At 45.2% G+C, this 27,024-nt stretch overlaps 1 protein-coding gene across 4 annotated transcripts; it reads left to right on the top strand.

Moving 5' to 3' along the window:
* Window positions 1-1,668: 1,668 nt before the first annotated feature.
* On the top strand, window positions 1,669-22,406 carry LOC106569417 (SUN domain-containing ossification factor). Of its 4 annotated transcripts, XM_014140757.2 has the most exons (23): window positions 1,669-1,961; window positions 7,149-7,242; window positions 7,389-7,577; window positions 7,945-8,396; window positions 8,715-8,853; window positions 9,005-9,110; window positions 9,263-9,387; window positions 9,499-9,566; window positions 10,587-10,694; window positions 11,011-11,116; window positions 11,523-11,543; window positions 12,485-12,540; window positions 14,878-14,960; window positions 15,276-15,311; window positions 16,032-16,097; window positions 16,315-16,456; window positions 16,829-18,184; window positions 18,337-18,424; window positions 18,751-18,855; window positions 19,110-19,258; window positions 19,888-19,979; window positions 20,542-20,597; window positions 20,775-22,406. In XM_014140757.2, exons 1-23 carry the CDS (start codon window positions 1,900-1,902, stop codon window positions 21,195-21,197), a joined length of 4,122 nt encoding a protein of 1,373 aa, XP_013996232.2. In that variant the 5' UTR covers window positions 1,669-1,899; the 3' UTR covers window positions 21,198-22,406. The 4 variants fall into 4 exon arrangements, with proteins under 4 accessions (XP_013996232.2, XP_013996233.2, XP_013996234.2 ...); XM_014140758.2 differs by lacking the exon at window positions 11,523-11,543; XM_014140759.2 differs by lacking the exon at window positions 15,276-15,311.
* Window positions 22,407-27,024: the final 4,618 nt, after the last annotated feature.

The following is a 27,024-nucleotide window of genomic DNA, read 5'->3' as shown; positions in this document are numbered from 1 at the left end:
TGACCTTCATGTCTTAAAGTAATGATGGACTGTCATTTCTCTTTGCTTATTTTGAGCTGTTCTTGCCATAACATGGACTTGGTATTTTACCAAATAGGGCTATCTTCTGCATACCACCCCTATCTTGTCACAACACAACTGGCACACCTGTTAATTAAAATGCATTCCAGGTGACTACCTCATGAAGCTGGTTGAGAGAATGCCAAGAGTGTGCAAAGCTGTCATCAAAGCACAGGGTGGCTACCTTGAATAATCTCTAATATAAAATATTTGATTTGTTTAACACATTTTTGGTTACTACATGATTCCATATATGTCATTTCATAGTGTTGATGTCTTCACTATTATTCTACAATGTAGAAAATAGTAAAAAAATAAAAACCCTGGAATGAGCAGGTGTGTCCAAACTTTTGACTGGTACTGTACATGAAGAGCTAACATTAATAATATGCACGTCAATCTCTCTTGGTTTAAAGTAGAGGAGCGATTGACTTCATCACTACTTGTTTTTGTGAGAAGTATTGACATGTTGAATGCACCGAGCTGTCTGTTTAAACTACTAACACACAGCTCAGACACCCATGCATACCCCACAAGACATGCCACCGGAGTTCTCTTCAAAGTCTCTGAGTCCAGAACAGACTATTGGAGGCACACAGTACGACATAGAGCCATGACTACATGGAAATCTTTTCCACATCAGGTAACCGATGCAAGCAGTAAAATCTGATTGAAAAAAGAGAGATAAAAATACACCTTATGGAACAGCGGGGACTGTGAAGAGACACACACACGGGCACAAACACACGCACACACACACTCATGATAACATACACATTATACACACGTACACATGGGTTTTGGGTTGTAGATAATGTGGTAGTATAGTAGTGGCTGGCCTGAGGGCACACACTTAAGGTGTTGTGAAATCTGTTGTGAAATGTATTGTAATGTTTTTAAAGTTAACTGCCTTAATTTTGCTGGACCCCAGGAAGCGTAGCTGCTGCCTTGGCATCAGCTAATGGGGATCCTTAATAAATACAAACTCTTTTTTTTTTTAAAGCTCAAATTTTTTAAACATTTTTTTAAACATTTTTAGTCATTTAGCAGATGCTCTTATCCAGAGCGACTTACAGTAGTGAATGCATACATTTCATTTCATGCATTTTATTTTTTTGTAATGGCCCCCCGTGGGAATCGAACCCACAACCCTGGCATTGCACACACCATGCTGGCGTTGCAAACACCATGCTTCCCTGTGGCTCAGACTATCAAATCAAATTGTATTTGTCACATGCACTGAATACAACAGGTGTAGGTAGACCTTACAGTGGAATGCTTACTTACAAGCTCTTTCCCGAAGATGCAGCTTTAAATGGATGCACAAGAATGAAGCTATACAAGGAGTATATACAAAGAATACCTCCAACTCATAAATTAGTAATTTGCCAATTTCCTGTAAAGGTCCATTCCCCTATCTAGTACTCAACAACAAAAAACATTTTTAACTGTCACATTTTACACTCATTTGTGTCATAGTTCATAATCATAGTATGGGAATTTGACAGGGACACACTGGTACACCACATTTTTTAAACACCTCTACGAACTTTACTACGCAACAGCGTTGCTGCGTTTTCATTGGACAGAGCCGGGGACGCGGCGGATGACACAGCTATCGCGTTGGCGGAACGCAAGGTCTCCAGCTCCAGTGGATTTGACAGGAGCCAACAGTTCAACACAACACCACTTTTAGGAAACTAGAAGTTAGGTGTCGGACCTGTAACTTGTAGTAGAAGTTAGACATATTCACGTTGAGTTAAAACATACAACTGTTGAATAACGACAGTATTGATACATGTGTAGGTAGACGGCGATAATGTTGGACCCTGCGGGAGGATGATGAAGAAGAGATTGTGGCGAGTTGTGTCAGCGTGCCTACTTGTGTTATTACTGTGTTGGTAAGTTTTAGCTCTACGGTACTTTTGTTTTCATAACAAGGAATGTGTTTTACCTCACTAGTTAACTATGTACGTTAGCCAAAGCATGTTGGAAGAGATGCTACATTAACGATAACTACGGCAAACAGCGTTAACTAGCTTGCTAGCCAGATTAGCTAGCTAGCTAAATTACCTGCTAACGTACCTCAGAGTTAGATAGCGAACGTTAGCCAGCTAGCTAGTGTTCACCAGTAGCGTTGGCTAGCTCAGGCAAATGCAGTTTGTATTTTAACAATTCATATCATTATGCCTCAGCCTGCCTCCATCACCAGAAAGTGGAGTATAGGACCCTAATAGTAACTTAACTAGCTACATAAACAATATCTCTATCATACTGAATAGGCTAGGTTAAATAACACACTATTGCCGAGTTGTTGCACCTCCTGTATTGATTTCTAATATGTTCTGTGAGTCACATAATACATTTTACCCTCACAGTCAAGAATTTGACTCTTCAGCTCTTGAAGGGATTACAGCCTATTTAGTCACTCAGCTAGCAGGCTCGCTGCGTTTTAGGTCCTGACCCCTGGCTGTAAATCCTTCATCACCAAAGTTCAGAGGGTCCATCCAGAGGTGATGAGAATCTAGGATAGGCTTAATGATGAAGAATGCACCTGGTTTACTGTAACGGCACACATGAATGCTGCATTGATGCTCAGAGATTCCAATAGCCTGAAGTCCTTTCGAGGAAAGTGATGCCTTATGAACCAGTTGCTTCTTGGCCCTTACATTTTTGAAAGTGTACCACTGGTCCGGCTCAGCGAGATTATGTTGCATGCACAAAGTAAACACAGTAGTGCAGGGATTGACATTAAGGTCTGAAAGGCACTCGGCCATGGCATTGGGCAAGTGAGGAGTATTTTTGGGTTGCCAGAAAATGATTACTTGCCCGAAAAGTAGGCTAGCTATTTACACCTACACACGGGACGAACTAGACATAGCAGACTACTGGAATTATTTGTATATTGATTGTTATCAGTAAAAACAAATCGGCAATAAGGCAACCCTTCATTTCCACAACTAAGAGTGTTGAAGCGCAAGGCTAAACTTCTGTTATTTTGTTCCCGTAGCTATCAAGTTGTAGAAGCGTGAAGTGAACAGATACTGTGTGAGAGTAGTCTTGCGTCATGCTCATTTGGGGTGCTGCTCGTTGAACCGTCATCTCGCTGAGTTTACTTTTAAATGTACCTGGCCTAGGCTGTAATTTTGCCCACGCATTAGTGGAAACTCATTAATGAGCTAAGCATCTGGAAAGTACCTAGTTAGGTGCAATGTGATGTGTAAACCTCCCCCTGAACTTTGTACTGCTATGATATGACATATTGATGGCTATCTCCTTCCTCAGACTGCAGTGTTGGAGGCTACCCCTCCTTTATTCTACTCAGGCCTGAAGGAGTATTATTGACAGTCCCACCCCTGGATGCAAATCTAACTTTCTCAATGTACCAATAATCTGCCCTTTATCCTGAAGTGTGCACTTGTTTACTTCCCTTCAAGGATTCAAGAGGGGAGAGTCCACTTCAGGCAGAGGGTGTGTTTATGCTCAGGGAAGAGTGCTCAGTCACAATCACACCTTGGGTGTATCACTGTAAATGAGTCATAGAATGTGCCAGTTAGGCTGCTACTCCCTTATCTTGTTACTCATAGTTTATCACTATAATTAGTATGTCGTTAGAGGGAATTGAGCTAAAATCTGCCATCTAGCACTGGTCCCGGTATTCACATCATCATATTATGTCCGTCTACATTTGATTCCTGTTTAAACGACCGGTAGTACTTCTAGGCTTGGGCGATATACCATTTATACCGTATACCGATGGTATGATTTTCAATAAAAAAAAAAATGTTTTGGGGGGGGCATGCTACGCCACTGCTTATAACAAACTATAAGTAAAAACTGCAATATCTTACTTTTTTGGAGACCAGACCAAATTCACATAGAATTCTGAGTTATAGATGTGTCATTCTCATTGAAAGCAAGTATAAGAAGCTGTAGATCTGTTCTATGTGCACGATTTCTTTGCTTCCCATTCTTAAGTTTTGGTTTTGGGTCTTTTATTTTGGGATTGTATGCCAGCATTAAACATCTGAAAATACAACATTTTTGGTGATTGAAAATATATTTCACAGTGGTGGAATCAGTAGGTGTGTCCAAACTTTTGACTGGTACTGTGTATATACAGTACCAGTCAAAAGTTTGTACACGCCTACTTATTCCAAAGCTTTTATTTATTTTTTACTATTTTCTACATTGTAGAATAATAGTGAAGACATCAAAACTATGAAATAACACATTTGGAATCATGTAGTAAAATCAAAATATATTTTATATTTGAGATTCTTTAAAGTAGCCACCCTTTGCCTTGATGACAGCTTTGCACACTCTTGGCATTCTCTCAACCAACTTCATGAGGTAGTAATCTGTAATGCATTTCAATTAACAGGTGTGCCTTGTTAAAAGTTAATTTGTGGAATTTCTTTCCATCTTAATGCGTTTGAGCCAATCAGTTGTGTTGTGACAAGGTAGGGGTGGTATACAGAAGATGGCCCTATTTGGTAAAAAAAAAAAACTCAAATAAGCAAAGATAAACGACAGTCCATCATTACTTTAAGACATGAAGGTCAGTCAATCTGGAAAATTTCAAGAACTTTGAAAGTTTCTTCAAGTGCAGTTGCAAAAACCATCAAGCACTATGATGAAACTGGCTCTCACAAGGACCGCCACACGAAAGGAAGACCCAGCTGCAGAAGATAAGTTCAGAGGCTGCAGAGGATAAGTTCATTAGAGTTAACTGCATCTCAGATTGCAGCCCAAATAAATGCTTCACAGAGTTCAAGTAACGAGACACATCTCAACAGGTTCGGTGAATCAGGCCTTCATGGTCGAATTACTGCAAAGAAACCACTACTAAAAGACACCAATATGAAGAAGAGAATCATGGGCAATGGACATTAGACCGCTGGAAATCTGTCCTTTGGTCTGATGAGATTTTTGGTTCCAACTACCATGTGGGACGCAGAGTAGGTGAACGGATGATCTCTGCATGTGTGGTTCCCACCGTGAAGCATGGAGGTGTGATGGTGTGGGGGTGCTTTGCTGGTGACACTGTCTGTGATTTATTTAGAATTCAAGGCACACTTAACCAGCATTCTGCAGTGATACGCCGTCCCATCTGGTTTGCGCTTAGTGGGACTATCATTTGCTTTTCAACAGGACAATGACCCAACACACCTCCAGGCTGTGTAAGGGCTATTTGAGCAAGGAGAGTGATGGAGTGCTGCATCAGATGACCTGGCCTCCACAATCACCCGACCTCAACCCAACTGAGATGGTTTGATGAGTTGGACCACAGAGTGAAGGAAAAGCAGGCAACACGTTCTCAGCATATGTGGGAACTCCTTCAAGACTGTTGGAAAAGCATTCCAGGTGAAGCTGTTGAGAGAATGCCAAGAGTGTGCAAAGCTGTCATCAAGGCAAAGGGTGGCTACTTTTTGGTGCAGTTGCCGTACCAGGCAGTGATGCAGCCCGACAGGATGCTCTCAATTGTGCATCTGTAAAAGTTTGAGGGTTTTAAGTGACAAGCCAAATTTCTTCAGCCTCCTGAGGTTGAAGAGGCTCTGTTGCGCCTTCTTCACCACACTGTCTGTGTGGGTGGACCATTTCAGTTTGTCTGTGATGTGTACACCGAGGAACTTAAAACTTTCCACTTTCTCCACTGCTGTCTCTTCGATGTGGATAGGGGGGTGCTCCCTCTGCTGTTTCCTGAAGTCCACGATCATCTCCTTTTGTTTTGTTGACGTTGAGTGAGAGGTTGTTTTCCTGACACCGCACTCCGAGCGCCCTCATCTCCTCCCTATAGGCTGTCTTGTCGTTCTTGGTAATCAAGCCTACTACTGTTGTCGTCGGCAACATTTCTGATTGAGTTGGAGGTGTGCATGGCCATGTGGTCCTGTGTGAACAGGGAGTACAGGAGGGGGCTGAGCAGCAGTAAATGAGTAGGTGTGTCCAAACTTGACTGGTACTGTATATCATTTTTTTCTTTTATTTTTATAGCGCCCCTTGTGTGCACTTCCGGTAATACCATATACCCTGGTATGGTACAGAAATGGTATGACGGTATGAACATCTGGATACCGCCCAACCCTAAGTACTACTACTCATTTTAACTACAACTCATAATTCAAATTCCTCAGACTTGTAGGGATGTATGCTAGGCTTATGGTTTTGATTACATTTTACTGCAGTATATTTGGTAAGTAGGCCTACTTTTGCTTTACTGCCTAGTTTTTTTCTACTGCCTATTGTTAAAGTGGCCACACACTCTAATACATCATTTGTTGTCCAACGAAACCTCCATGGCTCCTTAGAGGTTACATTAAGGCTGTTGGATCTGAATTAAAAGTTAAATAAACACCCTACAACTTATATTATTTGTGTCTTACCAGACTCCAGTGGCCAAGCACAGTAGACTACTTACCCTATAAATCTCACTGCTAGACAAGGCCAAGTTAGTGGTGCAGCTGTTTGACACTGCAGCTTAACACAATGACCTCTGTCCCCAGTAGAAATGTGACATTGTTGTGAGTGGAACTATTTAAAGCCTTGTCATGACTGGCGATCTCTGTTATCCCGTGCCAGGATTCACTAGACAGCTGTGACATTGACTTGTCCATTTCCTTGACAGACTGTCAGCAGACAGTGGCATGCGTTTTTTAATTTCCCTGTGCAGCCACATGGCATAAGGTTTTGACTTTGACCTCCCACCTCCAGCCTGGCCTGCCCCCCCACTGTGATAAGATACACTGTGAGAGAGACACACTGTCAGCCACCTAGTCGTTCCCATGTCGCCTCTTTCAGCTCTGAAACTGCTGGGCAGCAGCTCCCTCTGTTTGATTATGACTCATTCATTGATTCTTTGAAATCAAGTTGTTTTCCTTCTGGTCAAGGCTTGTACTTGTTGGAACGGTAAACACAGTGACACTAGGTTACAGTATATTTCCACACCTTAATAGCATTAGGGTCAATTTCATCTAAATTCAGGAAGTAAACAGAAATTCCAATTCCACTATTCCTATTGCTCTCACTCTCACTCTGCGGCCCCCATGCCTAAATCAATAACACTGATGTCTTCTCCTATGTTATCTCAGGCACCCCACTAAATATGTTAGCTGCACAGAGAAACCCCCAGAGGCTCAGACCCAGAGTCTGAAGGAAGATCCTGGCGACAGGTCCCATCACAAGGTACATCACCTGCTTCATCTGTTTGGACCATCTATCCTGCCTTTTGTTACATACCTAGTATAACATATCAACAACTCTCTTGTTGATATGATACCTGTTTCTTTAATGTTGGATACGACAACTAATGTTTACTTCCGGTCCGTCAGGGTGTTGTTCAGTTAGAGGATGGCTGGGGGTCCCAGTATGTCCAGCACCTATCTGAAGAGGAGGTGCTGCCAGAGGGAGAGGAGGTGCTGCCAGAGGGAGAGGAGGTGGAGACACAGCAGCAGGGCCTAGCAGAAGAGGAGGGGGCGGGGACTCCAGGCACTGAGGTGGAGAACAAGGAGCATGTACAGGTATTTGTGTTTTGGTTATGTTTTTATTTGGATCCCCATTTCGCTGTTAGAATTGCGATCTACTCTTCCTGGGGTCCAAAAGGTACAGGTACTGCTGTGATGAATTATAAGAAGTAGACCTGAAGAACTACTCCACTCTGGCTTTCTTACTGTATGTGAAGCAGATGTCTATTTCTTTAGTTCAAGAGCAGATTGAGACTTGCATACCATCCACCAGACTTATTGACCAGACCTATTGATTGTTCCCGAAATCATTGTATCATAAAAGGTTGTACAACACATACTGCACAGGCAGGTGGATGGTTGTCATAGGCCATCAATATTAAGTTCTGTCTTTTACTGAAAGTGCAGTGATAATGTTTTCCAGACGTTGGACCTGGACGATTCTGAGAAGGAGCCAGAGACAGCAGAACCAGAGGCCGAGCCAGAGACAGCAGAACCAGAGGCCGAGCCAGAGACAGCAGAACCAGAGGCCGAGCCAGAGACAGCAGAACCAGAGGCCGAGCCAGAGACAGCAGAACCAGTGGGCGAGCAGCCACCTCCAGAGGCTGTTGTCACCCAAGAGCTGCAGCCAACCCCCACCTCTGACCTATTCCCTCCATCCTCTGCCCCTGCCCTCAACCCCGTCACTGAAGACCCCTCCATGCCCCATGGCTCATCCTCTAGTGTACCAGAGGATACTTTGTCTGATGTCTCTGTATTGGAATTCAGCGATACTGATCTTGCCACAGACGACTGTGAAGCTGGAGAAACCAACCCCTTTGATGAATCCTGGACCTGCGTGAGTAGCGGGTCCAAGATCCAGGACCAGAGTCCCAGGTATTGTGACTTGGAATGTAGAATGTACATCTCGCAAATCTTTTCCTGAAACGCTTATTTTCAAGTCTTGTGAAAGCAAAAAGTATTTTGTAGAATTCTCACAAACGGTCCAGGAAACCAAACCAGGGAATTGAATTTCATATGTGAAAACGCCCTAACCTTCCCTGAGGCCTGAACTTGTGTTAGCTCCTAGAGAGCTAATGGCTTTAGCACAAATGGCTAACACAGTCAAGTGGCGCACAGGAGGCTTAGGTTCGACCCCAGTTGCTTTTACCAGTGTTTGAATGTAGGCTCTCTTTCTATTGTCCCCCTCTGTAGTCTTCCTGTTGTCCTGGAGAAACTTAACAATGCTCGAGGAAAGGGCACCAAGACCGACATAGACCCCCAGACACGTCAGGCCTCAGCGGTACTGGCTCAGGTGGCCAACACCTCCCGCATGCTCAAAGAACCGGTAGAGGTACACCAACATTTGTTGCATAGCAATAATGTTTTCTGATGCTTATAGTCCCACTCCAAGCTTAATTAAGCCCACCTCAAATGCTTGAGTATATGATGATTGAAGTAAGTATTTGAACCAGGTCTGATGTACTGTTGACTGCTGTTGCTAGGGCTTCGCCACGGAGAAGGATCCTAATGTGGCAACCAAGGATGCGGAGGACATCCCCACCTTTGACGAGTGGAAGAAGAAAATTATGGAGGTGGAGAAGGAGAAGAGTAAGATGTTCCTGTCACTCACTCACTCACTCACTCACTCACTCACTCACTCACTCACTCACTCACTCACTCACTCACTCACTCACTCACTCACTCACTCACTCACTCACTCACTCACTGGTTTTGATTTAAAACTGTATCTCTCTTCATAGCTCTGGCCACTCACATCTCCACCAGCGGTGGCTCTCACGCTGTAAAGAAGGTGCAGAAGAACTTCAACAACTATGCCTCGGTGGAGTGTGGGGCCAAGATCCTGGGCTCTAACCCAGAGGCCAAGGTATCTATTTCAAACTGTCACCCTCCAAACCCATCTATATATTCAGTTGATACAATTGATTTTAATAGCTAGCTTTGCATATTTTGATGGAAGGATCTTGTTTTCTGTCAGAGTACTTCAGCCATATTAATGGAGAGCATGGATCATTACATGTTAAACCCCTGCAGCAACAAGATCTGGTGAGTGTGTGCGTGTGTTTGGAGATCCCTGTGTGTACATGTGTTTCTGTCTCTCAAACATGGCTTATGTTCTTATCCTTCCTCTAAAACCTCCCTGCTCTTATTCCCTTTATAAGCACAGAGAGAACAACATCCACTATTCCACTCACTACCTACTGAATCCTCTCTCTCTCTCTCTCTCTCGCCCCTTTTCTCTCTCTCTCTCTCTCTCTCTCTCGCCCCTTCTCTCTCTCTCTCTCTCTCTCTCTCTCTCGCCCCTTCTCTCTCTCTCTCTCTCTCTCTCTCTCTCTCTCGCCCCTTCTCTCTCTCTCTCTCTCTCCCTCGCCCCTTCTCTCTCTCTCTCTCTCTCTCTCTCTGCCCCTTCTCTCTCTCTCTCTCTCTCCCTCGCCCCTTCTCTCTCTCTCTCTCTCGCCCCTTCTCTCTCTCTCTCTCTCTCTCGCCCCTTCTCTCTCTCTCTCTCTCCCTCGCCCCTTCTCTCTCTCTCTCTCTCTCTCTCTCTCTCGCCTCTTCTCTCTCTCTCGCCCCTTCTCTCTCTCTCGCCCCTTCTCCCTCTCTCTCTTGCTTGCTCCCTCTCTCTCTCGCTCCCTCTCGCTCTCTCTCTCGCCCCTTCTCTCTCTCTTTCGCCCGCCCCTTCTCTCTCTTTCGCCCTCTCTTTCGCACGCCCCTTCTCGCTCTCGCCCTTTCTCTCGCCCCCTCTCTCTCTCTCTCTCGCCCCTTCTCTCTCTCTCTCGCCCCTTCTCTCTCCTCTCTCTCTCGCTCTCTCACCCCTTCTTTCTCTTGCTCTCTCTCTCGCCCCTTCTCTCTTTCGCTCTCTCTCGCCCCTTCTCGCTCGCGCCCTTTTTCTCTCTCTCTCGCCCCCTCTCTCTCTCTCTCGCCCCTTCTCTCTCTCTCTCGCCCCTCTCTCTCTCTCGCCCCCTCTCTCTCTCTCTCTCTCGCCCCTTCTCTCTCTCTCTCGCCCCTTCTCTCTCTCTCTCTCGCCCCTTCTCTCTCTCTCTCTCTTGCCCCTACTCTCTCTCTCAGGTTCATCATCGAGCTGTGCGATCCCATCCAGGTGAAGCAGTTGGACATTGCTAACTTTGAGCTCTTCTCCTCCACACCCAAAGACTTCCTGGTCTCCATCAGTGACAGGTTTGATTTTTAGCCATAGATCTGGGGCATGTTCATTAAGGCACGCATGGAAAAATGTTTTAAACCATTTAAAAACTGAAACGAAAATGTGCTGTTATTGGACAAGTTAATATAGTTTCTCCCTGTTTCAGTCAGTTTTCTTCTTTTTGGTGCTTTATGAACACAACTACAATGGGAATATCTTGATTTGATATCTTTCAAACTGTCATTTGATGCTGAACATCATACGTTACTAAAATAGTCAGTACTATTGGACTAATAAGGATTGATCAATAGGTTGAATGATGTTGGATGTTGTTGGATGATGCTCCCTCAGGTACCCGACCAACAAGTGGGTGAAGCTGGGCACTTTTCATGCTCGGGAGGAGCGCACTGTTCAGAGTTTCCCTCTAGACGAGCATCTGTACGCCAAATATGTCAAGGTGTGTATGGCATTCTCCTGCACCTTCTGTTATCTACCCCCTCCTTTACTCCCATTCTAGTCATCCAGGTCTCTCTTGGGAAAGAGGGGACTACTTGATTAATTACAAATAAAATCAAGACTACAGTAGCCCCCTCTTTACTCTGTTATGGCCCTCTGCTTCACAAGTGGGTCAAACTCAAATCCCGCTCTGGGCTGTTTGTGTGTTTGTGCTGGTCCTCTCATTCTAGAGTAATGTTTTACAAATGTACAAAACATTTGAGCCTTTCTCATCTTTAAACTGATGCTTCTGTACCTCTTCTCTGAAGAGCGGAACAGGGACCAGCATTCATCCATTGGTCCTATTTTAAATGCATGTATGCTTCTTGTAATTACTTGTTTCTCTTCCTTTGTTTCTCCTGCTTCAGATGTTCACCAAGTACATAAAGGTTAGCCTATTTCTCTCTTAGAGGTGGTTGGTCTGTGGAGGAGCATGTAGAGGGTTGGAGGGAAGGGCTTTGGTGTTACAATGCTAACAGTAGGAGAAGCTTGCTAACTGATCAGCACCAGCTTACACTAGGCCAGGAAGCAAATAATCCTTCTATCTAGATAAAGCCACTGAACATATCTCTGTAATCATTATAATTCATCTAGTCATGTCAGTCATGAGAATACCATGTCATTTTGACAGTAGAGATTTTGACTGTGGAGTAGCCCATGCTTTAAAGGGCAACTTCTCTGATAGGCCGTTTTCTATGTGGCATCGATATGAGTCAGAAACATTTATTTTAGTGTCAAAGTTGACTACAAAGTGTAAATAGGATTACTTTTGTTCATTAAGTCTGTCTCGTCTATAACTGTATTTTGTAAGTGAGTTCGTCATGACTTACTTGAGGGTTGGGTTTTGAGTTCGACAATGCTCACTTGCCTTTTTCATCTTAGATTCATTCAGACTAATTTGAGGAAGGAATATTGACTTTGCTGCTATGGTGTCTCATGGGGGACAAACATCTAACTGCCACATCAAACCATATTCCCTTGACTGAGGTCTTGACTTTTATTAATGAACAACAGAGAAACACATTTGGAATTGTTGCATTCAGTCTCTCTTTAAGTGTGTAGGGCAAGGCGGTTCATCACAGCTTCAAAGTGTTCTATATATCTGTAATAGCTTGTCGCTGACCAGCCAGACAATCATCAATGTTAACAACAACTAACTTGAATTTGACTATTTGTCCCACGATTTCAATAACAGTTTAACCACTGGCCAAATCATAGCTTTGCCAAGTGTTCATATTGCAACATGATTATTATCACTGAGCGTGTAGAACAGTCCCACCATGCAGTGATGCCTGTCTCCTGGATGTAAATGATGTCTGTTTCATCGCAGGTGGAGCTGGTCTCTCACCATGGATCTGAACACTTCTGCCCACTCAGTCTCATAAGGTAGGCAATGAATGGAAGAACTTTGAGTTAATGGAATTTTTACAGTCATTGAGGAAAAAACCCCCAGATAAGATAAAGATGCATCAATTTACTGAATCAACAGGTATTTGTCATATTTGCCAATTCGGAAAGTATTCAGACCCCTCCACTTTTGCCACATTTTGTTATGTTACAGCCTTATTCTGAAATGGATTAAAAAAAAAGAATACAGAGCAGAATACCCCTAATGACAAAGTGAAAACAGGTTTTTAGAAATAAAAAACAGAAATACCTTATTTACATAAGTAGTCAGACTGTTTGCTATGAGACTCGAAATTGAGCTCAGGTGCATCCTGTTTCCATGGATCATCCTTGAGATGTTTCTAGAACTTGATTGAAGTCCACCTGTGGTATATTCAATTGATTGGACATGATTTGGAAAGGCACAAACCTGTCTATATAAGGTCCCACAGTCGACAGTGCATGTCAGAGCAAAAACCAAGCCATGAGGTTGAAGGAATTGTCCGTAGAGCTCCGAGACAAGATTGTGTTTCGGCACAGATCTGGGGAAGGGTACCAAAACATTTCTGCAGCATAGAAGAACCCAAGAACACAGTGGCCTCCATCATTCTTAAATGGAAGAAGTTTGGCCGCCCGGCCAAACTGATCAATCAGGGGGAGAAGGTCCTTGGTCAGGGAGGTGACCAAGAACCCATTGGTCACTCTGAGTTCCAGAGTTCCTCTGGAGAGATGGGAGAACCTTCCAGAAGGACAACCATCTCTGCAGCACTCCACCAATCAGGCCTTTATGGTAGAGTGGCCAGACGGAAGCCGCTCCTCAATAAAAGGCACATGACGGGTCTCTTGGAGTTTGCCAAAAGGCACCTGAAGGACTCTGACCATGAGAAACAAGACTTTCTGGTCTGAAGAAGCTAAGAGAGAGAGAGAGCGAGAGAGAGAGAGAGAGAGAGAGAGAGAGAAGGGGCGAGAGGAGGAAACCTGGCACCATCCCTACGGTGAAGCATGGTGGTGGCAGCATCATGCTGTGGGGATGTTTTACAGCAGCAGGGACTGGGACACTAGTCAGGATCAAGGGAAAGAAGAACGGAGCAAAGTACAGAGAGATCCTTGATGAAAACCTGTTCCAGAGCGCTCAGGACCTCAGACTGGGGTGAAGGTTCACCTTCCAACAGGACAATTATCCTAAGCACACAGCCAAGACAACGCAGGAGTGGCTTCGGGACAAGTCTCTGAATGTCCTTGAGTGGCCCAGCCAGATCCCGGACTTGAACCCGATCGAACATCTCTGGAGAGACCTGAAAATAGCTGTGCAGCGACGCTCCCCATCCAACCTGACAGAATTTGAGAGGATCTGCAGAGAACAATGGGAGAAACTCCCCAAATACAGGTGTGCCAAGCCTGTAGCGTCATACCCAAGAAGACTTGAGGCTGTAATCACTGCCAGAGGTGCTTCAACAAAGTACTAAGAAAGGGATCTGAATGCTTATGTAAATGTGATATAATTTTTTTTTTTATACATTTTGCTAAAATGTATAAACCTTTTTATTTTAGAATAAGGCTGTAACGTAACAAAGTGGAAAAGTGAAGGGTCTGAATACTTTCTGAAGGCACTGTATAATAGTGTACGAGTGTGAGGCGGCAGGTAGAGCTTTGGGCCAGTAACCAGAAGGTTGCTGGATCGAATCCCCGAGTTGACAAGGTAAAATTCTGTCGTTCTGCCCCTGAGCAAGGCAGTTAACCCACTGTTCCCCGGGCGCCGAAGATGTGGATGTCGATTTAAGGTGGTTCAGAGGGGTTGGGTTAAATGCGGAAGACACATTTCCGTTGAATACATTTAGTTTGACAACTGTATCCCCTTTTCCTTTCCACTGATAAGTTTACCCCATGTCGCCCCTCACCAGTCTTGCATCTGGAGCTGCTAGTGTTGTACTGTTGAACTGATCTCTCTCTCTCTAAGCTGCCTCGTGTCAGGGGCACTGGGAGGTAGCTCTGGCTGTCAAAGTTTGCAGGACATTTTGTTTTCAAAAAGTACAGCTAGCCACTTGCTTAACATGCTTTTTCTCCTACAGAGGCATTAGTTGTAAAACAAAAAGACAGCTGGAGCTTAATGTACCAACGCCCACCACTAGGGACCATACGGGCTCATTGTATTCTTGTGGACTTAAACACACAATACATTGGTAGTATTTGCTAACTCTCAGTTTGATGTTAGTTTAAACATTTTATTTTAGGATATCTTAGCTATCATTTGTTATGTTATTACTGGGCTCCTGGTGTATCTTTGTCTTCCCTAAGGTGACTGCTAGACAGTATAACATGTCTTCCTTTCTGTTGAAGGGTTTTTGGAACGAGTATGGTGGAGGAGTATGAGGAGATCGCTGACCCCCTGGACAGACCAGACGACCAGGATGACGACCTCGGTGAGAGCCTCCTATTCTTCTGCACTATCTGAAATACTTGTCAATATTCTCTCAACCATCACAGTCATAAACATATATAAATAAAATGTCTCTGGTCATACGTATCAGACAGTGAATACATGATAATATATGACACATTCATCAATGTACATTAACATGTTACAAGTACACAGCAACATTTTCACCTTATGAGGAGACTAGATGGAATATGTCAACAAAGTCCTGAAGTACTATTATACAGGTGTTATGATCTAAATATCAGAGTAAGAAATTGACGGACACTATGAAAGCTCTAACCAAGTTTATTCGTCCAAGGGATGGAACAGCTGAACAAAGACATTTCCACCAGTGGTAGTATTATATACCCCAATTTGGGTGACATCCTCCTCTCTAAACATTACATCTCTATTGCTAGACAGGAAATTAAATGACGTGGGCAATAAACTGTTCCTTCTCCCTTAACGTGACCTGACCTCGACCCCCTTCCTCACTAATCCACATCTCTCCATCCTTATCAGTGCCTGCCACATGACTATCTTTCCTTCACTACAATACATTCCAAGCTTAACTACATCCACCATAACCATTCCTCCTACAGATAACCATTCACTTCTGGTGTAGACCCTAGACTATGGCACCCCTCATGTCTCTAGTAGAACTGATGATTAACAATATTTAAAGTTTAGGAATCCCAACCCATCACAGGTTAATGTCATTTGTACCACTCACCTTTGAACTGTTTGGATGTTGTTCCTGGTGAGTGGGATGTTGTTCCTGGTGAGTGGGATGTTGTTCCTGGTGAGTGGGATGTTGTTCCTGGTGAGTGGGATGTTGTTCCTGGTGAGTGGGATGTTGTTCCTGGTGAGTGGGATGTTGTTCCTGGTGAGTGGGATGTTGTTCCTGGTGAGTGGGATGTTGTTCCTGGTGAGTGGGATGTTGTTCCTGGTGAGTGGGATGTTGTTCCTGGTGAGTGGGATGTTGTTCCTGGTGAGTGGGATGTTGTTCCTGGTGAGTGGGATGTTGTTCCTGGTGAGTGGGATGTTATCTCTCCTGTGTGTGTGTGACCTTCAGATTATCCTCTTGGATACGCTCCTGCAGAGGACAAGGCTTCAAATGACCTCATAGGATCAGCCAAGGGTGAGATACAGACAAATAAATATCCCATTACACCAGTCACACAACTATGGTTTGATCCTGCGTGTAAGTGTCTTTGAGACTCACAGGGTTCCCACCCCTCTTAGTATTGAACAAATGATATCTGTCATACCTGAGTCTGTAAACCCTTTGTGACGTCTATGTGGGGAGGGATTCAATGACTGGTATAAGTATTCACTCATGGGCTGTCTTGTTCCAGACGTCATTCTGAACATGGTGAACAACATTAAAGTCAACGTGCTGGGGGGAGGACCAGGTGAAGGGAACTTCTCAGGCCAGACAGTGAACCTGACTGTCGTTACATCATCTGACCCTGACACCACCACCACCCTCATCCCAGTGTAAGTACCAGCCAACCAGGCATTTTTTCACTTAGTCTTTCACTTGATATAGATCTACAGTAATGGCAGACATTTTGTCATTTAAACTGCTGAAGTGTTTATTTTTTTAAGTCTGGCGGCAATGGTATTTACCAGAGTATATTAGAAGTCAGCTAAATGTGATAGTTTGTGATTCCTATTATAATAAATCACATTTCTGTCAGGGCCTGCAGGTTACCGTGCTTGGATGTGCATTATTGGTATTTTGTAGCTGTAATAGCTTACGTCCCTGTCTCTCTTTCTCTGTGTCTTTCTCCCTGTTTCTGTCTCTCATTCTCCCTGTTTCTCCATGTTTCTGTCTAATTCTATCCCTGTTTCTGTCTCTGTTCTCAGGCCTGACGCTGTAGAGGTGGAGCAGCCTGAAGTACTAGAGGACCCTGATGTCACTACCACAGGGGAACCCAAACCAGAGCATGTAACTGAAGAGGAGCAGGTATTCTCTCCTATAGAGGAGAAGGAGAAGGTCCAGTCTATAGTCACCATGCTGGAGGAGGAAGAGGATGGGAGGGAGAGAGAGGAGCACCGTTGCCCTGGCCATCGACAGCAAGAAAGCCTTGACTACTGTGGCCTATCTTCCTCCTCTTCTTGGTCCTGCTCAGCCTCCCTCCAGGAGTACCTCGTTCACCAGTGTTCCTTTCAGAGGAACTATACCAGCCAGGAGAGGAAACCAGAGGCTACTCCAGCTCCAGTCACCCCCACCACCCCGTCACAGCAGCTGCCCATCTCCCCCACGCCCATCCAGACACCCCAGCAGCCACACACTCAGGAGGAACAACCCCAGGAGAGGGAGCCAAGCTCTGCCCATGGGGGGAGAGAAGCCAGGCCCAATGACACCCCACCACACCTTCCATGGGTTGAGACTGAGGCAGTGGGAGAGGTAGAGCCCAGTATGGAGCTGCCCCACCTAGAGCCCAGCCAGACCTCCACCCTGCCCAGACCCAGCTCCACCGACACCTCCAGCTCTGCCGCCAGGCCCACCCCTGCCGTGGAGCCTCCACTCCACACTTCATCCAAAGACCTGCCTGGGCAGAAGCACCCGATCACTGGGGCAGAGAAAAGCCAGGAGGTGCAGCAGGAGGATATCAGGCAGCCTCCCACTGTCGCCACCTCCAGCTCCAGTGGAGCTGTGGAGCAGAGCTGGGGAACCCCTGTAGAGGAGAGTCCCTGTCCGGAAGTCCAGCCTGTAGATCAAGACAACATCCCGGTCATCCACCAACCACATGTGGCTGATCCACTCCCCCCACCCCTCCTCACTACCTCCACCCCCACAGAGCAGCAGCAGCCTCTGGGATCCCCACCTAAACCAGCGGGTGCCGGCGGCGGCAACACTACTCCTGAGGAGCAGAGCTCTGTCCCCGTCGTGGTCATGACGGAGCCCCCCTCGCACGGCCAGGCCGTGGCCACGGAAACCAAGGGGGAGGGGGAGCTTGTGGAGGACATCCTCTTCACCCCGTCACCCAATGGCAACGGGCAGCAGCTGCCTCGCCCCACCTCCTTCCAGCCCCCCTCTCCTTCCCCTTTAGACTTCTATGCAGAGCTCCACAACGCCACGGAGCAGGGGAACGGGAACCCGATGCACGGCTCCACCAGCCAGAAGGAGTCTGTGTTCATGAGGCTCAACAACCGCATCAAGGCCCTGGAGATGAACATGTCGCTGAGCGGACGTTATCTAGAGCAACTCAGCCAGAGGTACGGGGGCCTCAGGGATTCATGGATGGCCATTGGCTGAGCATTGAGCACCATCCTGCTGGTTTTATTAACTGTCAGATGTCAGACATATTGCAACTAGAGTTAGTCAATTGAAGATGGTGATGCTGATACTTCTGTGTGTTTTGTTGAAGGTACCGAAGGCAGATGGAAGAGATGCAGAGGGCTTTCAACCAAACCATCATCAAACTGCAGAACACATCCAGGATGGCAGAGGAGCAGGTGGGGAGTGGAGGGGGTCCTACAGTGTGTTTGTCTAGAACGTTACATACTGCGTAGCCTATCTTAAGATGGGTATCTTTTGGCCTTTTAATATATATATTTTTTTTTAACCTTTATTTAACTAGGAAAGTCAGTTAACAACAAATTCTTATTTACAATGATGGCCTAGGAACAGTGGGTTAATTGCCTTGTTCAGGGGCAGAATTACAGATTTTGTCATCTAGTCACTCACAATTGCAGGGAGGGTGTCATTTGCAATATATGGGAACATGGCTTGTGAGAGTGTTTGTGATTGGTCAGCTCAAAAGTTTCCTTTGTCCCTATAGGACCAGAGACAGACAGAGTTCATCCATTCGTTGCAGGGCCAGCTGGAGGACGTCACACAGCTGGTGCTCAACCTGTCTGTCAGAGTCAGCCAGCTGCAGAGCCAGGTAGATACTACATCATCTCTACCCTATTGAATACAGCAGGTTTGGGGTCAATACATTTCAATTCAGTCAGTGGTAAGTAAACTAAAGACCTACTCCTCATTGCTTTTCAACAAGGAGGTTTGCCACCTGAATTGACATGGAATTGAAACCAACCCTGGAATGCAGCAGTAAAATTTATTATATATTTCTTTACACCCCTTACCAATCACAGCACATGGCTGCAGTGTGCTAACTTGGCCCTGTCTCTGTTGTAGGTGTCAGACAGGCAGAGCTACCTCCTGCTGTGCCTGGTGTTGTGTTTGATCCTGGGCCTGCTGCTGTGTGTCCAGCACTGTCGCATGACTGCCATGCAGCCTCCCTCCACAGACCCTCCTATAACCTACAGCTACTGCTCCCCAGAGAGGTATCTACACTCACATCCTCTGCTTATGTCCTACTAGGGGGAACACCAGTGGTTGTGATTATGTACTGCTTATGAATGGGTTACGAATGTGTTATGAAGTCCTTACATAGGTACTCTTCAATTGGTGTTACCACATCTCATCCAAGGGACACCACACACTCACCTGCACATTATTGTTGACATACATGAAGTGTCATCAGGATGCTGTGTTTAAAGTAACTTTCCGGTGTTTCCAGGTTTCTATTGAATATGACCTATAATTAATTACAATATGAGTAAAATAGTTTTCCTTCCAAATGTTTTTTTATTAAGTATGTTAAAAAGCAGCTTTTCTGTGTTGGAATGGTATGGGCGTATACCGGTCATTAAAGATATTCACGCCAGTAGACCTCTGATTGGCCAGTGCAACATCCTCTGAGGAAATATCAAGCATTTTTTAAACGCTCTGTTTGAGGTGGGGTTTTTGAAGTGTTTTTTTTTCTCCAATTTATGATTTTGCCACATATGAGTATAGGATGAGTCAGCAACATTATTTGGGTATGAGTTAACAATATGAACTTTTAAAAGTGAGATTTTCACTGACAGTTACTTTAAGTCTGAGTCTAATTCATCCTGTCTCCTCCCCTCAGGCGTTTCTCTGAATATGAAGACATGAGCTTGAAGAGACGAGCCTCATATCCTCTCCTGCTCTCTGATTCCTTTCAGTTACCTACCACTGAAGGCAAGTTTACTTATGACTGTCTGTATGTGTGTGTGGAGGAGTGTGTACTTCCTGATTCCTCATTCTAAGGTTTAGGTTTGTGGTAGCTCATTCATAGACACTGTCTACCTTAGTGGCTGTCTATTCATGAAGGTATCTTCTGGCCGGGGGAGTTTTGTTAAGAGCCCTGACACGCGGTTTTTAACCGATAACACGCATTGCTTGCGGTACGATTTTGGAAACATAATTTCTCGCTGATATGAAAGATGCGTTCCTTATTAAAAGAAACTGTGTTAGGGTTCCACACAGCAATATTTCCATCGCTTGTTTACGGAAGACAGAGGCGACCCCCTGTGCTCATTAGCTATCTAGCATGCTCGAACACCTGTGTGTTGGGATTGTAGTTTACATGGTCCCAACAGTAAGCGGTGTTTATAGCTGAGAACCCTTGGGATAAGGCAGAATGCCTTGGGTTCTCGAGAGCAAGGTTTGTGGTTGCTGTTTGGCTGATTTTGTAATATTGTTTCACAATCAGTTTTTTAAATATAATTTGCTTACTATTTTCACCTTCTTGTGCTTGCAGGTGCAGAGTCACTGCAAACTGTTGAACCAATTAATTTTCCACCAGCTAATAAAAAGGTATGGATGGAACAGTGTCGCTATCTCAAGGAAATTCTCAACACTCTCTCTCTCACATATAACTGTATCATGTATAACTGTATCATGAACATGATCTCTCCTCATCGCCAACCTCAACAAATAAAATCTCTCTCCTCAACCCTTCCACCCTCTGTCCCCAACCCTTCTCTGCTGAAGAAACGCAGTAAGATGAAGACCGTGGAGACCCTGAAGTGCACTGCTTTCTGTGCTCCTTTGCTTGCTAACCGAGCGCCCATATATAACGGCCGTGGCACCATGGACCCTCTACCCCGCACGGGGCATCTGAGCCACCCTGCCTTCAGGGACCCCCCCTCTGAGGGCAGCTCCGAGGGCTCCTCCCAGTCGGACGAGCCCTCCTTCTGCGGCCTCGCTTCTGCCTCCTGCACACGCCTCTGTGACGGCCTGCCCCTGCCCAGGAGCAGGGCAGAGAAGCAGGCGTTCAAGCCTGGGCGCGTGGATCTCCTGCAGGCCCCACGGAGAGACGGGAGTGACGCTACACCCACCATCCTAAACCTGCAGGACCTCATTGGGGGGGAAAAAGAGCTAGCTGCAGGGAGGCTGGGAGTGATGGCGCTCTGAGGTCCTGTCTGACACAGACTGCTCCTCCTTCAGACTCTGGAACACTCATCCTCTGAAAGGAGGGTTGTTGTTATCTCTGTATACATAGGAGGCTTTAAACTAGGACGCAAATGAGACAATCCCTCTTCTTCCACCTCCTAACCAGCATGTTATGTTCTGTCCATGTTTTCTGTCAAACCTTTTGTCAGGCTCTTTTGTTATGAGGTTAATAATGGCAACCTTAAAAGATAAGTTCACTTTTTTTTAACCAAATCTGTATTTTGGATGTAAATGGCATGTTCTAGAATAAAACATGAACAAAAGCTCAAAAATCACCTAAATACGTCATTTTAGACACACAACTTGTGAAATTGTCTTTCCGAACTTTATCTGCAGTGTTATATTTCATTTTGTGTGACTCAAGCAGTTTCCCCTATCCATCTGTGCTTATTTTCCGTGTAGCCTGAGCATGCGCACCCAGAAAAGTATAATGGGCTACACAGAGAAGTATCGCTCGAGTCGCACAATATGAAATATGTTGCCAATAAAGTTTGAAGTGACAAAATGTAATGTGTACAACATCTAAAGACCTGCATCACTATAGTGAGAGCATTGCCATTTCTAAAAGGATGTATTTGGGTGACTTTAGAGCTTTTGTTTTGCTTTATCCACACCCTGGCACTGCAGAATGAACAGGAGGAAGTCTATCTCTGGTTGGGGTAAGTTTATCAAAAACAAGTGAAATCGGAAAAATGTCTGGGCACTTTTATAACATCCCATTTACATTCAAAATACAGATTCTCCTTTAAAGGTGCACAATGTAACAATCAAAACTACAAATAATAGCCAATGTCAATGATGGGCTAAAGGAATACAATTCCATAAGAGGAAAATCTAAGTTAGAATTTGCTTTTACCAGTGAGTTGCTGGTCTAGCCATGTTCAGTTCATAGAAACAGCAGGTTCTTCCTGTTTCAAGATTGGTTCTCATTTTCTGAAGTTGAAAACATTTTATTATATTAGGGATAAATGGGCCCTATCTAAGCTATTTGACCACAGTAAAAGTCCAGCAACACCTGCTATGACCTAGCTTTTTGTTAAAACTTGTTTTGTAATTTATGGACTAGTGGGTAGATTGTACCACGGTTGGACACCTGAAATGTCACTTAAATATAAATCGTTAATATATTTATCATATGAATAAATGCAGGTTGAGACTTTTCTACTATTACGTTGGGGACTTTTATTTAGACATTTCCCCAAAATGCTGTGACCTGGAAGTGACATTCTAATCTGGGTGACGGAAGAGGAAGCGAGATGGCCCACTCCCTCATTTTTTTGGGTTACATTACAATCAATGAACTAAGCAGGCCAGACCCAGCTCCTATTGCATTGGGGTCTATGGGAGAACCACCCTGTTAAGCAGACCGGATTTATTTATATTTCTTTCAATGGTAAGCAGCCTGAGTTCACTATCTTCATTTATCCACCATCTTTGGCTGACAAGAAGCCTGGGGTCACAGGTGTTGTTTACAGAGCTAGCTAGTCTAGGACTGCGCAAAAGAACTTGACTGCAACTGGGTTTTCTTCAGCCAGCACGCCGGTAACATTTCAGTGTGTAGTACCTGGATGCCACAGTAAATACCTCGGAGCTGATGGCAATACTGTTAGCCTTGCAGTGGGTGGAGGAAGTCAAGTCAGACAGAGTAGTTATTTGCTCTGATTCATGTGCAGTGTTGATGAGTCTCCAGTCCTTTAGCTCACGTAGCAGATAAGACCGTAATGAGGTGCTACAAACCCATGGCAGGATTAGACAGATGGGTATACAGATACCGTTTACTTGGGTCCCAGCCCATGTGGGGGTGGAGGCAGTTGATGTACTGGCTAAACATGCACTTAGTAGTGGGATGTTGTAGTTTCAATGAGCAAGGCAGAGGTAAAATGCCTGATATGGACAATGATGTTGCAGAGATGGCAGGAGCAGTGGAATAGAGATACTAAGGGCAGGCATTTATTTCAAGTACAGAGGAAAGTCGAGGAGGACAGCAGGAAGGGACAGAAGAGAGGAGGCTATTTTTTTACAAGAATAAGGGTGGGACACAGCCAGTTGAATAAGACCTTACATGGGATGGGAAAGCATCCAGCAGGATTTAAAAAAACAACATTTATTTCACCTTTATTTAACCAGGTAGGCTAGTTGAGAACAAGTTCTCATTTACAACTGCGACCTGGCCAAGATAAAGGAAAGCAGTTCAACACATGCAACAACACAGAGTTACACATGGAATAAACAAACATACAGTTGGTAATACAGTAGAAAAAGTCTATATACAGTGTGTGCAAATGAGGTAGGATAAGGGAGGTAAGGCAATAAATAGGCCATGGTGGCGAAGTAATTACAATATACCAATTAAACATTGGAGTGACAGATGTGCAGAAGATGAATGTGCAAGTAGAGATACTGGGGTGCAAAGGAGCAAGATAAATAAATAAATACAGTACTGGGATGAGGTAGTTGGATGGGCACTTTACAGATGGGCTATGTACAGGTGCAGTGATCTGTGAGCTGCTCTGACAGCTGGTGCTTAAAGCTAGTGAGGGAGATGTGAGTCTCCAGCCTCAGTGATTTTTGCAGTTTGTTCCAGTCATTGGCAACGTGTGATTATTGCCAGAAAACAGAATGTTGAGCATGTATTGCTACAGTTTGGGCAGTATCAGAGGGAAAGAGTGTTTGGATGTTAAATGACAGGACAGAGTTATTGCTGGGAGTAACCAGTCTTGTTCAGTACATTGCAATACATCCGGGTATATCAAGCACACCGGTAAAAACTGGTGTTGCAATAATTAACATTTACCAACAGATGGCATCAACGTGCCATTTTGCACCCATAACATCTTCCCTTTTATAAAATAGGACAGGAGCTGTCAATTCACTAACAAAACAAACCTAGTAATAATATACTTTCAAATTTTTTTCAGGTATAAAATAAACAGCACATTGATAATCTCTTCACTTTTACAAAACATTTTATGTAAAAAATCTTGGGTCTGTCAACAATTCCTAATAGGAAACCTACAGATTAAGTATTTTATGTGGCTGGGACAGCCGCCTGCAGCGTGAAAAGACAGAGGGCTTGTCTGTGAGGACTGCGGGTTCACGCAGAGGTGTGTCACCTGACTGTCTGAGGGGAGTATCGATGGGCGACGTGATCCCCTGGCTCTTCACCCAGTGCCTCAGGCCCCACATGACTTGCTGGGGTTCCGTCCTTTGTCACGTGACCCCTATGCCCATCAGGGTTCTGAGTAGGGGCTTGCTCAGCAACCTGAAGGTGAACCCTGTTATGACGGTACAGTGAGCCATTCACTTCGACCAAGTAGGAGCGTGGTGCAACTTTTTCTGAACACAGGATCCCGATTTTCCAGAGGCCCGTCCGGTCATCTGGTAGTGGCTTCATCAGCACTGTTTCACCCACCCTAAGCTCAGGTAAATATTTTGCTGATTTGTTGTAGATGAACTTGGACACCTGTCTTCTGTGATGAAGCTTCTCCAGCACGTCTGTCACCACACAGGGCTCCAGGAGAGTGTTGGCTACTGGCAGAGCTGGTTTTAAGCACCGTGCCATGAGGTGCTGGGCCGGGCTGCTATTCAGGCCTTCTGTTGGGGTATTGTGCCACTGCAGGACTGCTTTCCAGGTGTCCTTGCCCTCTCGTAGAGCTTTTTTGCAGAGGTTCTTTGCGATTTTGACTGCCGACTGCCTTCCCATTAGCTTTTGGGTGTCGTGGTGATGAGGTGATGTGCTCGAATCTCCATTCTGCAGCAAATATCCAGAACTCAAAGCAGGAGAATTGGGGTCCATTATCTGAGATTACCCTATCTGGCTGGCTATAGCGGGCAAACTGAGCCTTGCAGCGTTTGATCGTTGTCTCTGCCGAGAGGTTGGGGAGGAGGTAAATCTCCCAGAAGTCTGAGTAATGCTCGACTACCAAAAGAAAGTCTGTCACTGTGCTGGAAGAGATCTAGACTTACTATCCACCAGGGCTGCATCGGTAGCTTGTGGGACATCATCGTCTCTCTCTGTTGCTCAATGGCGTATTCATAGCAGATTGTGCATTTATTGACATAGTCTTTTATTTCACTCTGCATTCCTGGCCAATACAGTGTGCCTGTAACAGGCCTCAGCTGCAATGTGACTTGAGTGAACGCGCTCCAACATCGCAGGGCGCAGAGACCGGGGTCTAGCAGCTGTGTTTGGGAGTGATGGGTCTAGCAGTGATGGGAGTGTTGGCACCGTGGTACGAAGCTGTAGTCCCATCAGCAGTTGCGCCGGGCTGAAGCCATTTTGGAGTGCAGTTGACCGATAGGCCAGCCAAGCAAGCAGAGTAGGCCGAAACCAGGACCTCAGGTACCCCATTGCGGGCGAAGATGAACTTCGGATGAACTACAACGTCTGTAGACTTTGTTAGTGACAGGTTTGCGATTCTCACATACCTTGAGAAGTAGTCCACCACTAGCAGGTAGGTGGTTCTTTTTAGAGTGAACAAGTCTGCTCCCAGTCTTTGCCAGCGTCTCTCAGGAAGTTGTGATGGTTCTGTGTGGTTTGTGTGCTCTTTGATGCTTAAGCACAACTTCGTTCAGTTACTGGCTGAGTCCAGGCCACCACACAGCCTGTTGTGCACGTTCTCTGCACTTGAACACACCTTGATGACCCTTGTGTCGCTTAGTGAGAACATACTTTCGTAAGGATGATGGAATGACAAGTCTTGTTCCTTTCAACGGAAGACCATTGTGCACTGCGAGAAAAGCGCGTTCTGCCCGGTACAGTTTGAGGTCCTTAGCATTAGCTGAACTCATACCATCCTTCCTGACACATTGTCATGACTTTTGAGCACACACTGTCGGCTTTGAGTTGTTCTCTCAGGTTGTCCATGTAGGAAACACTTGCTGGATGCTTTTCCATGATGGCATCCACATATATATTTGTGCTCTTTATGTGCTTCTTTTCTGCAGCAGGAGCTTTGGATTTGACTGGCGCACATGACAGTATGTCTGCAGTCCACAGACTCTTTCCAGGGACATGAGCAATTGTGTAGGAGTATCTCAAAAGTCTCATCCTAAAGCTTTGGATTCGTGGGGGAAGGGTGTACAAGGGTTGGTTCCACAGAAGGCTCAGGAGCGGTTTGTGATCAGTTTCCAGCTGAAAGTGTTGACCAATGAGAACGTCTCTGAATCTTTCACATGCCCATGTCAGCCCCAGAGCTTGTTTTTCCACTTGAGCTAGCTAGTATCTCTGCTCGGTCGGTGTGAGAGACCGGGAAGCATAAGCAACGTGTCTCCATTCCTTTCTCTTCTTCTGCAGCATCACTCCTCCTAGTCCGTAGGAAGACGCATCGGCTGACACCTTGATCTCTTTGTTTGGGTCGTACAGGGCTAGCACAGGTGTGGATGTCAGCTCCTCCTTCAGCTCTTTGATGGCTTTGACCAGTGGTTTTTCTTTGAGAGTAAGTCTGAGAGGTTTGTCCTTTTCTGCAAACTGAGGGATGAACTTTCCCAGTTGGTTCACCATTCCTAGAAAACTCTGCAGCTCGCTGACGTTGGATGGCTGTGCCATCTCCTTGACAGCCTCTGACTTTGTCCGGTCAGACTGTACTCTGTCCAATATAATGTGGCCAAGGAACTTCACTTCCTCCTTTGACAGGTCACATTTGTCCATGTTCAGAGTTAAGCAGGCTTTTTCCATCTTCTGCAATGCGGCATGAAGTCTTGCATCATGCTCCTCCGTTGTTTAGCCCCAGACCAACACATCATCCATGTGACAGACCACACCTTCCAGGCCTTCAGTGACCTCTGT

Source organism: Salmo salar, chromosome ssa14, assembly GCF_905237065.1.
Source record: "Salmo salar chromosome ssa14, Ssal_v3.1, whole genome shotgun sequence".
In the NCBI taxonomy this organism is placed as follows: Eukaryota; Metazoa; Chordata; class Actinopteri; order Salmoniformes; family Salmonidae; genus Salmo; species Salmo salar.
The sequence above is the reverse complement of the archived record's forward strand: the minus strand, read 5'-3'. Positions and strand labels throughout refer to the sequence as shown.